At 43.0% G+C, this 16,927-nt stretch overlaps 2 protein-coding genes across 3 annotated transcripts; one reads left to right on the forward strand and one right to left on the reverse strand.

The window, feature by feature from the left end:
* The first annotated feature begins 166 nt into the window (after nt 1–166).
* On the forward strand, nt 167–10,378 carry cyth2 (cytohesin 2). The gene is made up of 12 exons (XM_085801405.1): nt 167–368; nt 2,743–2,893; nt 3,657–3,723; nt 4,298–4,416; nt 4,503–4,583; nt 4,823–4,935; nt 5,290–5,438; nt 5,543–5,654; nt 6,350–6,426; nt 7,141–7,212; nt 7,302–7,456; nt 7,550–10,378. The coding sequence occupies exons 1-12, from the start codon at nt 302–304 to the stop codon at nt 7,635–7,637; spliced, it is 1,251 nt and encodes a 416-aa protein (XP_085657531.1). The 5' UTR covers nt 167–301; the 3' UTR covers nt 7,638–10,378.
* Nucleotides 10,379–10,596: 218 nt separating this feature from the next.
* On the reverse strand, nt 10,597–16,570 carry LOC146971846 (neuronal pentraxin-2). 2 transcript variants are annotated; one of them, XM_085801395.1, is made up of 5 exons: nt 15,504–16,569; nt 14,010–14,532; nt 12,863–13,116; nt 12,077–12,256; nt 10,597–11,837 (listed from the first exon to the last, which is right to left on the reverse strand). In XM_085801395.1, exons 1-5 carry the CDS (start codon nt 16,194–16,196, stop codon nt 11,628–11,630), a joined length of 1,860 nt encoding a protein of 619 aa, XP_085657521.1. In that variant the 5' UTR covers nt 16,197–16,569; the 3' UTR covers nt 10,597–11,627. The 2 variants fall into 2 exon arrangements, with proteins under 2 accessions (XP_085657521.1, XP_085657520.1); XM_085801394.1 differs by having other exon boundaries at nt 10,645–11,837; nt 14,010–14,535; nt 15,504–16,570.
* Nucleotides 16,571–16,927: the final 357 nt, after the last annotated feature.

A 16,927-nucleotide genomic window follows, 5' to 3' on the forward strand; every position in this document is an offset into this window, starting at 1 on the left:
TATGTGCCCTTCTACCTCTGAGTAAGAGAAGGGTTTTATATATTTGAAATATATTCGTTCTAAAAACCATAAATTATCACTTGATGGGTCTTCTACTGCCTTGATTACTAATTAAGAAAATTAACATGAGTTTATTTTGAAAAGCCACTGACCGGAAGTACACCGCTCGAAAGCCAGACACCATTTCCGGTGTCGCCACCTTCTTTGTCTCCGGCCCAACGTTTCGACACTGGGGTCTCTCTATTTTTCCATTTAGTTTGAGGATATATTTACACATATATCCCATTTTTTCTGATATTGAATGACAGTCGACTCTGAACTATTTATGCCTAAAAGTAAAGCGCCAAAAATGGATGACCTGGACTACAGTAAGTAACTGACTGGCTGTTTGCACAGGCTATCGCTAGCTAACTGTGGCTAGTTGTATTTTCTAGTGGCTCAGTTTGTGTGACACACTGACAATCCCGTTAAACGTTCAAACGAAGATTATTGACCGCATTCACTTAACGAAAAGCACGGGTGAACAAGTAAAGCGCATTTTGTGGTTGAAATAAGCCATAAAGATTTAACGTTACCTAGCTTAGCTTGGTGCAAACTAAATATTGATTGCCTGGCTGTCTTCTCGGAGCTAACGTAACGTCGGTGGACATTTGACACAGTCTGCCTTCCAGTTACACGAGAAGAAGGGCTTGTCTGGACTGCTTTTTGCCTATTTGACTGAAATCCCGTGTAAACGGTGCGTTAGTCGGTGGAAAATGAGTCAAACCGGGCAGGTAATCCAGACTGTGGGCGTGGTTGGTGGTGTTGTAGAGCAGCTGTTTGTATAGCAGAGTAAACACACTGGTCTGGAGGGTTTGGTTTGCTGCTGCTGCTGCTGCTGCTGCGACTGGGAGCTCCCGGCCCGGGTGGTTTGGTGAAAACCGGTCCTTCTTGTGCTAAATGCATCAATGGAGAAAATGTGACACGTGCACACACTGGTTAAGACAAATGCAGCTCGATGCAACAGCAGCCCTCAAAAAATAAATCCTACCTACCTGGATGAAGGTTATTATAATGTCTTGTTGGTTGAAATTGTCTTAAAGAGGTCTGTGTTGTTGGATTGTGTGTGTTTTACTGCCATGGTTTCCACATCGTTTATAACAGTGAGAATAAGCATTTCTGTGTATAATACAATGTAGCACAAAGTACTATATCCTCCAGAGTGACTATAGCATTGAAACAACGCCTCTTTTTATCAGCTGGGCATTATAACCTAACCATAACCCTATTGATTTATTGTATGACTAGTGCTATAAATTATGACAGGCACTATTATACCACTGACTTTCACTGCTGGAGCTTCCTGAAAATATTTTCAATTTCCAGTTTGTAAGCTTTATGTAATTAAAACCACTGCAGTTAAATACAATAACAGTTCTTCCTTCATGAAGGTTTTTGTGTTCATTTTCAGTTTGAATGTTATATTATTACAGCTCAGTGGTTACTATAGGTCTGTAGTTGACTGCATTGCTGTCAACTACATGCATGCTGTTTTCTAGGAGTTCTCTGAATCACAAAATGTTGTGTACCTTATATTATTATTATTATGCTGTGGGGATGCTTCAGTGCGTCTGGAACTGAAAATCTCGTCAAGGTTGAAGGAATTATGTGAAAAGAAGAATATGTGAGTCTGGGTTGTTGCTATCTCCTCCAACATGACAATAAATACAAACATAGGTTGCTCCTAGTAAAGAACTACCTCCAGAGGATCAAAGTGAATGTTTTTGACCGGCCTGGACAAAGCCCTGACTTGAATCCTATAGACAATCTGTGTGGTGAAGACCTAGGTCCATGCCAGAAGGCCTCAGATCTGGAGGAGCTGTTCAAAGAGATTTCCCAAAAAGGAATGGGCTGAGATTTGACAGGGCCAGGGAGGCTAATAATTTTGAAGTATCCAAAATACAACTATGATGTTTAACAACACTGTGTTAAAAAAAATTGTTCTCTGTTTAACAGTACTTGGGAAATATTTACAAAAAAGTTAAATTTTCACAAGGGGGGTGGGTGTAATAATTTCGTCCTCAACTGTGTACAATATGTATATCATTGAGGCTATACTGAATATTAGGATCATAAATGAACACACATAGTAAACCTTGTCTCTCCAAGTAGTTTAGTTTCATAAGTAAACATAAAAACCATCATGATGATAGGATTTATTGCAGGACTTTTATATTAGACTTCACTCATTTAAGATAGATGCACCTGCCAAACTGACTGACTTAATATGACCACTGATGTTTTCAGAAGATGTTAACTCAGAACAAAGTAGTTTAATACAGAGATCAAAAAGGTAAAGTGAAGTGAGTTTAGGAAACTTCAAGTGCTTTATCGTTATCCAAACATTAGCTGAATAAGTTTCTGCATGGCGTCATGTTGCCCTCAGCTATTTTAGACCTCTGGGTCTGAGTTGGACAGTCGCCTTGTGTTTTGTCTGAATTGGTTGCTGATGAGTGACACCATCTCAAACAACAATTACTACTCCTATCGTCCAACTCCTGCCACTCCCCTCCATTGTAAGATATTGACAGAGAAAATTGGTCATACCCAATTTGAGTCACAATGCAATTCTCAAAATAGCTGGCTTTTGACTTTTTTGTTTCTAATAAAGACAACTTGTGCCTCGGTTTGTTTAGGGCACAGTTGCCATGTGTTATATGTGTTGCAGCAGCACTGAAGTCATTCTTTTCTCTTCCCCTGCAGTCCCAGTAGACCTGAGCCCAGAGGAGCGCTCTGAGCTGGAGGACATCCGTAGGAGGAAGGGCGTCCTGCTGCAGGAGATCCAGAGGCTCAGGGAGGAACTAAGGGAGGCCATTTTGGAAGTGGAGGGACTGGAGACCAGCACAGAGGGCAGGTAAGGAGAAATTGACAGTAACACTATGCTACTTTATTCTTAATTTTAGAATATTGGATTCTGTGTTGGCAATGAGGCATAGTTTGGTTTTGAATGCCATTGTGATGGGCTGTGTCCACACCCCAGTGCATCATCACTTTCTTCACTGTGATTGGTTGCATTTGTATGTTTTTGGACATATTTTGTGTTTTAGTGTGTGTTGTCCTCACAATGAACTGAACTGACTGCTGTTAACTTTAATAATCGACATGGCTCAAGGCTCAGAGGTCGGTCTGTGCTTGACTTATTAGCTGCAGCTCAATGTCCTGTATTAACATGGCAAATGTGTTTTTGTTTGTAGTGTACAGTGCAGTATATCCACGTCACTTTTTCATTCACTCTTAATGAACTCGACACTCAGACTGATGCCATGTTTGACTTTTATCAAACAACTGGTTCTCTCATGACACCCTCTGCCTTTTAACATAAGTGAAGAAAATAATACAGTATAACAAAGAAGTGGCACAGGGATGTTATTTCACTTATGATAGGCGCTTGTGAATGTACAGACAGGCTTTGACCGTGTTCCTATAATTGCTTACAATTTATGTGTGATGTGAAATGGCTGTGATGTAATGAAGGATATTTAAAACTATAATGTTCATAATTTAAATGGGTTTAGTGGTATTGTGGTATTTTCCTGCATGATTACATCATCGTCATGAGGAGATGTGAATTGAAACAAAGAAAAGACATTTTTTAATCACCTGTCTTCCCCCTGCAGTAAAACTCTACAGAAAAGTAGGCATGTGGCGATGGGGAGGAAGAAATTCAACATGGACCCAAAAAAGGTGAAACTCACACTCATTTCTTGAACAGGTAAAGCCTGTTGCTCTGTCTCAATTTGAATATGTCCATACTTAAACTAAGTATTTTGAGTATGCAAGTGCGTCTCAAATGACGTATGAAGTATGTCAAAATGCGGTGTACTGTAAGTACCCGAATGGTGCACTCAAAATGCTCCAAAAGTTGAGTGTGGAACGACTGACACTTCACACCCTCAATGATCGCCGTCGTGGCTACGTAGCGGAATATAATACATAAAACAACATACCGGCAGGCAAATGTTTTCCACCAGTAAGAGGAGCAGGCTGATGCGGCGGCAGTGATGTAATCTCCACCTCGCATTGAACAGGTGACAAACAAAAAAAAGAAAACATTGGCAGCTGTTGTGATCGTTAGTTCCTGTAACTGCACAACAATAGTATTTGATGTGAGACAACACTACACTACAGAACTAAGTACATAGTGTACATGGTATGCTACAGTAGATGACAGTGTACTCATGGAAGTATTCAAATTGAGACACAGCATGTATCATCCTGTATCCCCTGTGTGGTGACCGAGTTTGTCCTCTCCCTGCAGGGCATTGTGTTCCTGGTGGAGAACGAGCTGCTCAGACACACTTCAGAGGACATTGCTCAATTTTTGTACAAAGGAGAGGGGCTCAACAAGACGGCTATAGGAGATTACCTGGGAGAAAGGTGCCGTGTCTGCCAATATCTGTCTTTGTCCTTTGTCTTGCCCTGTACCTGCCTCTGTAACTCTACTCTCTGTTGCTGTGCTGCAGGGATGACTTCAACATCAAAGTTCTTCAGGCTTTCGTTGACCTCCACGAGTTCACTGATCTCAACCTTGTCCAGGCGCTCAGGTAGGCCCCGCGCTGTGTTACGGTCTTTGTTTTGGACTAAGGACGAAACCTCTTGACCAATATCCTGGCATCATTAGACAAACAAAACCTTCTCAGAAATGGAAAGTCCCACTGTCCTCATCACTTCAGGTTCAGGGGGAAAAACTTATGCATGAGAGCAGCAGAACCTGTTTACGTCCGTCTTGATTGTAGAGTTTGTTCTCTCTGACTTGACCCAAACCATGACCTGTTTTCTGCAGACAGTTCCTGTGGAGTTTCCGTTTGCCCGGTGAAGCCCAAAAGATTGATAGGATGATGGAGGCCTTCGCTCAGAGATACTGCCACTGCAACCCCGGCGTCTTCCAGAGCACCGGTAAATACAAACACACAGTCACAATATTCACAATATATATCCAATATACAATATATATTTCTGTAAGGTTTGGCCATGTGGCAAATTCAGCCTCTGTTCTTGCAGTGTATCACAGGAAAGGACACACTCATTAAAAAAGTGGACAGACAGTTCTTTGTAATCCTATTAATACAACACAAAGTGAAAGTCAACCAGACAATGAAGCCTTTACCAGAAATGATTTGAATCTAAGTCATCCCCAGAGTCTGCCATATTATAAACATTAGGATAAAAAAAACAGTAACTTTATACTTGATCTGTTATTAAGGCAAATGTGTAACATTATTAACTTTGGTCATGTCTCTTGTGTTACAGACACATGTTATGTGCTTTCGTTTGCGATCATTATGCTGAACACGAGCCTCCATAACCCCAACGTGAGGGACAAACCTGGAGTGGATCGCTTCATCTCCATGAACCGAGGCATTAATGAGGGGGGAGACCTGCCAGAGGATCTGCTCAGAGTATGATCAACACTTTCGTTATATGGGTCAAATGGTCAAACGACAATAGTCCTAGTGTAGTGGCTTTTGTTGACCTTTTTTTAAAACCATATTTTTTACTCTAGAATCTCTACGAGAGCATTAAAAACGAGCCTTTCAAGATCCCTGAGGATGATGGGAACGACCTGACACACACCTTCTTCAATCCGGACAGAGAGGGCTGGCTTCTTAAACTTGGTGAGATGATGCCGTTGAGGTTGCTCTGCTTTGTTGGGGACTTCTGCTGCCGTACCTACTGGCTTTAACACGGATCTTGTACAATTTAACTTACACTGAAAAAACGCTGTATGTCACCGTTAACGATCCAAATATTTAATGGATCTAGTGAGAAAACATGGTCTGTTGGTCACTGTGCTCTGTTCTCTTCTGAGTTTTTGTGCTATGATGAATCTGCCTCCTTGTCTCTGAGGTTTGCCGACTCTTTGCCTCCACCTGAATTGTCAGCTCACAGCGTTGTTGCTATAGCACGATGGAGAACAAGAAACTCACTTTCTCGTGCCATGGCGGTCTAAAAAAAAATCTGATTGTTTTCTTTTGCATGGCGGGGCCTGTGATCTGCGTGTCACTAATAATTTCTCTTCCTTTCCTTCTCGTTTTTCTCCCCTCTCTCTTTCTTTCTCTTTCTGTCCTCTGTCTCCCTCTAAATCCCCTGGTCCCTTTTGTGTCTGCTTCTCCCCTGCGATTTCCACCCTCTACTGCCGCTGCTTGTTTTCTCAGGAGGTATGTACGGTCAGAGTTGTTGTCGTAGTGGAAAAAGTAGTAGAAAAAGTAGCCACATAGTGAGCTGTAAGAATGTAGAAACTGTAGACTAGTATCCCCTTAACTTCACTTCCTGCTCCTCTCACTCATTGTCATGACTTGTTGTTTTCCAGGAGGACGGGTGAAAACCTGGAAACGGCGATGGTTCATTCTCACAGACAATTGCCTTTATTACTTTGAATACACCACAGTAAGTCTTTGTTCCTTCTCCCGTGTGACACGATCGCTGTGTAGATGCACCAGCTTCAGTACGTTTCTTATGAATATTGTGTCCAGACATGTTTATTTGTGCTGGCATTTCTGAGGAATTGTTGTGGATTATTCAGTGATAAATTGTAATTTTGTGACAGGGAATAAACTCTTCCAGAGAAGGTTATTTCAGGGCAAAAGGCAACAATGTGTCTGTACAAAGTCTAAGGTTGGGTTACTGAACTCAAGGACTTAGATTCATAACACACAGGGGGGCAATGGTTCGGTTGCTCATGCACAGTAAAAACAAAAGAGACAGAAAAGTCAGACTTATGAAAGAGAGACCACCACAACAACCAGCACCAATCCACATAACACACATTCCAGGAGGACATTAAGTGAAACTTGAACCCTGCCGAGATACAAAGTTAAAAACTGACACAGTACAAGTCATTCCCTGTGTCGAAAAGCCAGTCATGAGAGCCGCTGAATTAATGTTCGGCTTTTTTTAGTTCGAGAACATTGCTGAGATTGAATAGAATTTTTTTTTCCTCCAATTTGACAATATTTGCAGAAATAAAACTTAGATTGATTGAATTTCTCTTCACTCTTACTCTCTCGGATTCCTATTGGGCCTGGGTAAACACATAAAAACACAAACTAAAAAGCCTTCAAAATAAAAGCCCTCTGTGTTTTGTCTGTGTTCGACGTACAGGATAAGGAGCCGCGAGGTATCATCCCCTTGGAAAACCTAAGCATCCGTGAAGTTGAAGATCCAAGGAAACCAGTACGTTTCATTCATGTCTAACATGACACTATAATCCAGTAGTTGTACCATAGTTGTTTATCTAAGGTGCTTTGTCATCCTCCCAAAAGAACTGTTTTGAGTTGTACATCCCCAACAACCGCGGCCAGCTGATCAAGGCGTGCAAGACGGAAGCCGATGGGAGGGTAGTGGAGGGGAACCACATGGTGTACCGCATCTCCGCCCCCACACCCGAGGAGAAGGACGAATGGATCCACAGCATCAAGTACGTAAATGTAACATGCCAACTGCTGCCTCAGTGGTACACGTCAAACTTTGATGACGCACCTCCCTCACTATTTCTTTGTGATCCGTTCAGGTCTGCGGTCAGCGTGGATCCCTTCTACGAAATGCTCGCAGCCAGGAAGAAACGTATATCGCTGAAGAAAAAAGAGGAACAACCGTAGATGATTCCTATCATCCTCTCCCCGTCTTCCTCTCTCCTTCACACCCCTCCTTCCAACATGGGGAACACGTTTCTGTCCCTGCTCTTTACTACCTGTTCATAGGTTTGGCTACCCCACCCACCCCCTCACCCTCCAAACACATCCTCCTCTTACATTGAGGACTCCTTGCTATCCTGTCTACCAGACTCTTGAACGCCACATTCAGAGTGAGGGGCTCACCCACTGTGGCTGCCTCCTGTTATCTTGGTTCTTACACTACTGCTGTTATATTCAACCTGACACACCACAGCCACAGCCACACAGCCTGTCCCGTCTTCTCACCACATTCCTCTCTCATTCAGCATCCAAGTCAACTGTGAAAAGTGTTACAGGCCATATTCACCCCAATGCAGATCATTTCAGAAATAATAATTTTTTACTGCTTCTGCTTTTTATTTGCACTTGACTGACGATTTAAAGCGGCACATTGGGAACAGCGAGGGGGTGTTCAAAAATGCTACGGTTGTTATGTTCAGTTTTAAGAATCTTTAATTGCTGGTGCATCTTCTTCTCCACTGTTGCTTTCTTAACCACGGGAAAAGGGTTAGGTTGTGTGTGCCTAATATAAGACACCTCTTACTTGTCTTATGTTGCTTTTTAGCATGTGTAAGAGTTTCAGGGTTCAATCTAAAAATAGCACCGTGGATCAAAAACCCACAACACAAACAAATGTCTGTCTGAGGTTTATCTGCATTAGAGTGAATATGGCTGCATTCAGGGTAGCAAGCAGCTTCAGTCCTCATGAATTCTTCTTTCACATTTATGGATGCTGCCTAATTGATAAATTGCCTTTCGTGGTTATGCTTACCCCGGAGAAAATGTGAATTCACTACTCAAAACACTAATAAGAGTTAGATTCAGTCAGAGAGGGGGAGAAATGAGATGTGTCAATTACTCGATGGCTTTTAAGTACAGCTAATGACTGTCAGCTCTTGGATACACAGGAAAACGATCTGATGATTTTGTACCACCAGGCTGCTGTTGATCTTCAAATATGGTCGTGTCTTTAGACAACACGTTGCTTTAGAAATAACAGAGAAACACAAGCTGTTTCTGTCCCTACAGACGGAGACATCATGTATATGTTCTTCAGCATGTTTCTTCACATATTTGAGCAATAGCAAAGTAGAAAACCAGAGTAGGCGACCGGCCTGGAGGCTTTGTTAGCGATTCCTTTATAACACTATACTCAGCTACGATCATCATGTCCTCATGTGTAACGTTACAGCATGCCACAAATCATCTGTTTCCAACACCGACATCTCTCTCACTAGTAATAACTCAGACATTTAACTGTTAGAGCCAGGTCTGTCCGCTATAGTGAGTTACAAGAAATCACAAAGGCAGCTCATTACAATGTATACTTTTTGTAAATAGATGTTAGCATATTTGTTTACGATACACATAGAAATGATTTAATTTATTCTTTATCTTTTGTTAAGATCTGATTTTTGTACGAGCTACTGTAGACCTGCATGTTGATAAACGGAGGCGTCGGTTATAGATACTGATGCGTCACTGATCATGCTAGTGCACTGATTTGAAAGGTGTTAGTGTTCCCTGTCGACTTGGAAAAACGAACGCAATTCATGTGGAAGCTGATTTATGCATCAAGTCAATTGTCTTAATTATAGTTAAATAATAGGAAGATATTTAGGAGATGTTTGTAGTCTGGTTTCTCTTCTCGAGTAGATCAGACTCAGTGAAGCACAAGCGGTAATGAGTCTTACAGTCTGTTAAACTAACGTTTAATTTTTATTTCATTGGCTGCCCTTCCCATCGTACCACAGTGATAAATATGAAAAGACAATAAAACAAGGAACACTAATAATTATTTGATTCATTACATTATAGTACAATTATTCAGATGTAATGAGTCAGTAACAAGTTTAGATTTGTGTCCAGTGATAGATTTGCTTGACATACAGTTCATAAACTGTTATTTCTAGTAGTTTATTGAAGTTGGCATTTTTAGATGGTAGGAAAAATAATGTCTGCTGCACTTTATCAATTTTAGCATTTTGGAGAAAATGCTGTTACTATGACTGACGATACATCTCCAAAACTCTAGCACCCTCTACGGGTGCTCACACACACTCACACACACTGCAATATACCGATGGATGAACCATGACCTGTGTAGAAGTATATGACACCATCACCTGGTCGCTTCCAGCTTCATCCTGAGATCTATGTGCTCATCTGATCAGTCGTGTTGCACGAAGCTGAATGAGGTTTTTCCTCTTTTGAAACATGTAGACCTTGTTCTAAAAACACAGCAAGTGATTGGTCCCTCAAGCACCGCTCAAGGATTGCCTTTTTACTCTCCCTATTGATCCAACTGACAAGGGCCTAGTCTCATTACTCCATGTTGTGCTCGTGTACGTCACATGGACTCTCTGTAGGCCTTCACTTTCTGGATATTCTTGAAGTGCAAAGTTGCCAAAAATACTGTTGGTACAACAGATGTTTCCATTAGAACAAAAAGAATGAACACTGAAATGATCAGACCAAAACTGGTCCTCTGTTTCTGATTCCTTTGACCCCAGCACCACCTCGTTCAAAAATTGTCTTTATTTTGTATTTATTTATTTTTATTTACTGTGAGGTGACGATGGATAGATCATCTGTAAATGTAGCAAAAGGAAACCATGATACATTGGTGCCAGTAAACTACTGTGTAACAATAAAAGGTAAACAGATGATGGGCTCGTCGCCGTGTTTTTACCTCCTCTGGGTTTTTCTCATTTTTTAGCAGCTGTGCTGCTAACCTTGTTTGTTTGCTTGCAGCAGTTCCTTAAGTTTTGTAAAGTTAAGTAACTCTGATGATGAAGATGTTGACATGAAAAATGATTAGTCAGTATTAATAATCACACCAGTCTCCACAAACTTGAACTTTCCAAAAAATAAAACAAAAGATCTTTCACACTTTAATTTACATCATCTTAACATTTGAAAAAGAAAAACCCACAATACATAACATCAAAGTCCTAACTTGACCTAAATTCAGTTTTTTTTTATACAGCAATAACAAATATACAGTCAAGGCCAGAGCATTTCAGAGATTAAAAAGCAACAGTGACTGACTTCATTACACAAAATACATCAGTCCAATTTTACAAAGTTAAAGTCAGAGCCACTGAAAATAAACTGAGGAATGTCAATGATTTGTTCAGTTAACAAACATGCACTGTAGAAGATGCAAAAGTTGGAAAAAACAAAACAATAAGCTTTTTCATTTTTTAAGGAGCCCTTTTGGAATACAAAGTAGAGTGAAGAGTTCCTGTAATAGTCATAAAAACCACAAGAGGTTGTAAAACACAGTATTCTATCTCACTGGCTTTTCATTAATTTATTTTTCAAAATAAGACATTGATCTATTTATGATACATATTTACGTTACAAAGTATTAAAATGACACAAATCAATGCTACAGTTTCTTTGGTAAATTAGCTGTATCCTCTGTGGAAACCTTGTAAAGAAGAGAATCCAGAGTAGAAAAAAGTTTTCCCTGCACATTTCTAACAGACTCAGAGTCAAACTAACAAGATACGATTTGTCACTTCACCACATCAGAAGCCACGTAAGGTCTGTGAACATGATCACAACCCCCACAGTGTTTAGTCTTATTAACAATATGACAATATGTCACATAGAGCACTTGTCTGTAAAAGAAAACACTAGCTTATGAACACTCGAGATAACAGCAAGTAACTAACTCCCTACAAACAATCTGTAAACACAGATTAGTCCGATTTTTTTATGTTATTTTTTTTATTAAAAAGTCACTGATTAAGTTTAAAGGCATTGATTCAGAGTGTGGAGGAGTTGGTGCCACTGAATTGATTGTCCTGTCAAAATCAGAGGGGCTGTTGTTTTCTTTCTTCTCCGTCTTCGCTCTCTGTAGTTTCTATTCCAGGAAATGTCGCAGTTCTTTCTTCACTGGCCTTTTCAGTGACAGGGGTCAAAGGGATATCTGGCAACACCTCCGTGGAGCTCCACCTCCGCATCCGACCACGCGATTACATCTCCTCTGAGGTGGCTGCCGCAGGAGGCCAGGCTGTAGATGTCACTGGCGCTCAGGACGTGTGACCACATGTGGACGTCCGACATTTCGCCCACAAACGACTGAGTGGCATCAAAACGACCCCCGAGAGTGTCCTGGAAAAAAGAGACACAAGTATAGTCAAACTTTTCTTTCTTTTTTTTTGCTTTTATCACTGTTCTCACTTATAAGGACTACATGGGGCAACCCCACAACTTTAAAAGAGTATATATAAAACAATCAAGTCACATGGTTTTTGAAATGTAGGAGTTTTGATAATAATTTTCTGAAGGTATCCTCTACACCTGAAAAGATTTGTTTGGCATCTGTAAAAGTGAACTCCCTCTGTGTTTACCTGTTCCTGCCCCAGGATGAAGACCCCTCCAGGTTTGATGGGATGCCAGGGAGAGAGATTGATCCCTGACCCTCTCTGCACTCCGTCCTGGTAGGCCTCCCACTGTCCGTCCCGCGTTGACCAGGTCACACACACATGGTGCCACTTCCCATCACTCACCGACAGCGGCAACGTCACCGCCTGCAGAAAGAATAGTGATGACTGTGAGACACTCATTTAAACAAGTCCTGGATTCATGTATTTTGAATATCTAAAGCACAAGGATGCACGACGACAGCGACAGCACCGCCCTCTGGTGGCGAAGCTTTGTCTTAGCAGACCCACAAGTCTTCATCTTTTTCATGCCACACATTTTTCTTTGTCATAACATAATGGCTACATTACCCACAATGCAACACCGCCACCGGCAGTTCAGTTTAACATTCAACCCTACTTTCGTGATTTATGTTGCACACTGTGTAAGACAGGTAAAGTTCCCCTGGCGGCATATTTCAACGTTGTGTACGACAGTCAAAGTTCACAGCTGAACAAAACTAAACAAGCTAATCGCCTTTGTGATCTAATTTGATTGGCAGCCATGAGTCAATGCTCCAATTGTCATCAAATCAGGTTTTTTAACTGAGTTTCACCTACTTCAAACTAGTGACTAGTGACTTATAACAAATATTAAATGACAAAAAACAAAAAGCTGTGACTTGACTGGAGGATTGTGTTTTCCTGTCAGTCAGAGTAATGATAATAATTGAGAAAATATTTTTTTTGTCGATGTATTTCTCACTGCCTCACCTTGTCATCGACCAGCAGCTCTAAGGGGTTGTCCCCCCACTCGATGAGCACTAGTTCATTGGCCTGTCCAGGGGCGGAGTAGGAGAACGGCGTCCCCAGGCTGGGTCCCGCACCCGATTTCATCCAAAGACACAAAGTCAGAGCGAAGATCTCGTGCATCAGCGTCTTCTTAAACCGCCCGTACATGTAGTTGGTTCTCATGGGAAAACTGATCTGGAAGGCATCAGGACTCTTGGATTTCTTCCTGCCGGAGCCTGTTTAAAAGGAAAAAACAATATTATTCCTTAACAGAACAACTGTAACGCAAGGTCCATTTAGTGTCTGTCGTAGTCTGGAGCTTTTGATCTTATCACATGATCTTCCTCAGCAGAATGACTTTTACCACTTAACCTGAAAACACACTTTAAAGGGATAGTACAACATTTTAACAAATTCGCCCATTGCCATAATCCCTATAGTCATACATTACCTTTAATTGTCGATGCATGTTTTTTTGAGAGACGCGAGCTACTCAGGTAACGGTACAGACAGTAGTCCCCTGTCCATCATCAAACTCATCAAATACACAATCCAAAACGCTCTGGTGGACAAGTTGTGACCTGCACATTCACCACGCTATGAGATAATAATGTAGGTTAACATTACAAGACAGAGTTGTTTTCGAGGCAAATGCAGCCGGAACTACATTCCAGACATGGCTGCTTGAGGGAATGATTTCAATAGCACAAGTAGTTTTGAGTATTTGCTTCATGTGTTGTTGCATACCTATACATGATTATCTCATAGTGTGGTGAATGTGCAGGTCACAACTTGTCCACCGGAGCGTTTTGGAGTCGTTGGATTGTGTATTTGATGAGTTTGATGAGGGACAGGGGACCTGTACCGTTCACCTCCATTGTGTTCGCTGAGCAGCTCACGTCTCTGCCCCGCTGATCTCAAAACAACATGCACCGATAAATAAAGGTAATGAACCTACTGCTATGACTAGAGGGATTATGACAATGGGTGAATTTGCCAAAATGTTGAACTATCCCTTTAAATGTGAAAATGTGTCTATTTCTGGAGAGTTGAAGTACTTCTTGTGTATTACACTTGAACACTCGGACACAACTCATTGTGAGTCGCTGACTGTCGTGAGGTTGCGTACCGGCCAGGTGCAGCTGGTTGAGCATCGACTCCAGTTTGTTTGAGTGGAAACCGGTCCGAGGTCCTGGCGCTCTGTATCCTGTGTGTGGGAGGTAACTGTGACTGTCTGCTTCATTACTGTGATGGCCCTCGTCTTCATCCTCATCCTCATCATCATCCTCCTCATCATCCTCCTCATCCTCCTCATCATCATCCTCATCATCGTGGTCGTCGTGGTCACCGTCCCCATCATGGTGGTCGTCGTTGTGGCTGTCATCGTGGTGATCTACGTGGCTGTCGCTTCCGCTGTGACCGTCGTTGTGGTCGTCCCTGTGGTCATACGTGTGTCCGTCGTCGTCGTCGTCGTGGCGATCGTCGTCGTGATGCTCTCTGTCGTCCCCGTGGTGGCCGCCGCCGCCGCCGTCGTGATGCTCGGGGCCGTTGAGGGCGGCGGTGTTGTGGTGCAGCTGCTGCTCCAGAGCGTTGATCTTCCTCTGCAGCAGCTCCTTCAGAGAGCTGGAGTAGGTGATGGATGTGTTCCTCTTCTGCTGGGACGGAGAAGAGAGAAGAGCAGAGGTGAAGTCTGGGTAACAATGAGCATTTCCTGCCACTCGGTCCTTGTGCTTCCTATTTACAACCAACAGGACAAAGGGATCAGAGCTGCTCTGGCACAGGATCAAACTGACATCAGTGGATGAATCGGACGTCACCTTCATGCCTGCACTTCTTTGCCTGTAACTCTCTGTCCATTATCATCTTTTTAATATCAAATGCTGCTTCGGGCTCATTTTACAGCGCCTCTCGCAGTCATATTGTGTCTTCCTGTATCTGCCTCCGCTTCTCTTCCTCTCAGGTAATCCAGGCTTTATCCTGGTGCGTGCCCTGATTACCAGTCTGTCAAGGGAGATCACGATAATTACTGCTGATCTTAGACCCATGCCACCCAACACACACATACAGTACTATACACGCACACACACACAGCGGCCCTGACATCTGTCTGGGATCACGATCAAAATAGAGAAACGGCACAAAACGACCGATAAATGCTTCAAGAGAGTCAAAACCGAAGAGAAGAGAAGAACCATGAAACATCCAGATATCTTTTAAAACTTAAATCAATCCACTTCAGCTCGTCAGTGACGTCAGTGACGTCCACCTCTGAGCCTGTGGCTGCTCCCAGGGCCCACTCAGGGACATCAAAGTGTCTCCCCTGCCAATGTAGTGAGTGGCTTTATGCGATTAAGTAATTCATTGTTGTCTAAAGTGCTTAGCAGACATACTACTTTGGGATTTGTTTACTCAAAGAACAATCCAGTGACGACAGCATCAGTGTATCCAAACAAGGAAAAGCCATACATGGGCATACATACAGCGTGTCACAGGTTGTCCTACTTCTAATTTCAAATCTTTTATCTGTTATATATTTACTTCAGCACTCTTTCTCAAATGTGCATGATGTAGTTGTGTAGGTGTTATTTGTCAGTTGAGAAAGTTTCCTCTCCTTGCTGCTTACCTGTAAGTTCTCCAGCCGCTCCTTCAGCGCGTGCAGCATCCTCTCCATCTGCTCTGGCGACGATGTGATGTCCCCTGTCGTCGCGTGTTTATCCTTCCCCTGGTTGTTGTTGTTGCTGCTGCTGTGACCTCCATCCGATCGTTGGCCGCCTACGGAGGGGTGATGCGGTGCGTCTGGTATGAGGTTCCCATGGTGACCGTGGTGGTTGCCATGGTGCCCATTGTCAGTGTACGTGTGATGCCCAGCCACTCCCGCGTGATGGGGGTGCGAGGTGCCGTGGTGCTCGCTGTGAGGCGACCCGCCGCGGCCGAAGCCCTCGCACATGGTGAGTTTGGCCGTCAGCTCTCGGATGGTCTCCCTCTGGTCCAGGATGGTCTCTTTCTGCTGGACGAGGCTCTCCCTGAGGTGGAGGATGGTGGCTTTGGCCTCCTCGCTCGCCCCCCACCAGCCAGCAGGAGGTACACTTTGATGGCCTGGTCCGCCGGGCCCCGCCGCCCCTACGCCGGGACCCCCCGCAGGGAAGCAGGAAGGGTCCGCGTCCACAGGAATAGGGGTGCAAACAAAGCGTGGGTGGGCTCCATAGTCATAGTCAGACCCTGAACTGGCAGATGCAGGACAGAGCAGTGAAAGCAGACAAAGCACAGTGGGAACAAGGAGTAGCTGTAGGGACTGAGAGTCCCTCATGTTCTCCATTCACAGTTCGACCAGAGAGACGACGGAGCGAAGCTTCACTTCAAACTGTGTGACACCAGTAGAAGTAAAGACTGTGCTGACTCCTCTGTTGCAGGGGAAACATCAGTGGGCAAGATAACCGAGGTCTCCATTCACAAAGTATCCACTCATCTGTGAAGAACAAATTGAGTTTTATCTTCTTTTTCTGAGAGAGTCAGTTTTCTTCTGGATGTTGTGTTATCTTTCTCTCTCTGTCACTGAGGAACGGGAGAAACCTGTAAAACAGAACATTAGATCTTAGATAGAGGTTGTTTCATCACATTCACAGAGAGTAGACACAATAATCACAACTGCAGTTTAGCTTGTTGTTGAATCTGCTTTATACCAGCTTATCTGGCTGCACTTTGTAGAGGGTTTATCGTAACGTTAATGTATTACACTGTTACGCCTGTGGAATATGTTGCCCCAATCCCTCACAGTTGTATCTACAGTCAAACAGACATGAATTAAAAATGTCTTCTTTTGCCTTTTTGCTGCTGGAATCTGTGTCCCTTTCCTTGAAGTCAAATGACGGCACATCAGATGTACCTAAGTACCAGGCTGACTAACATCAAGGGCATCAGTTCTCACGAGGATATGGTGGTGGTCCAACTCCCCAGTATGTCAGCTCTGCTCAGTGTGTCTGTGTGTCCAGCATCCCTACATGGCACTGGCATGTGCCAAAACAGCCAGAGCCTGTCCAGACAAGGATT

The sequence above is a fragment of the Trachurus japonicus genome, chromosome 16 (genome assembly GCF_045865225.1).
Source record: "Trachurus japonicus isolate A0001 chromosome 16, Traja_1.0".
Lineage (NCBI taxonomy): Eukaryota > Metazoa > Chordata > Actinopteri > Carangiformes > Carangidae > Trachurus > Trachurus japonicus.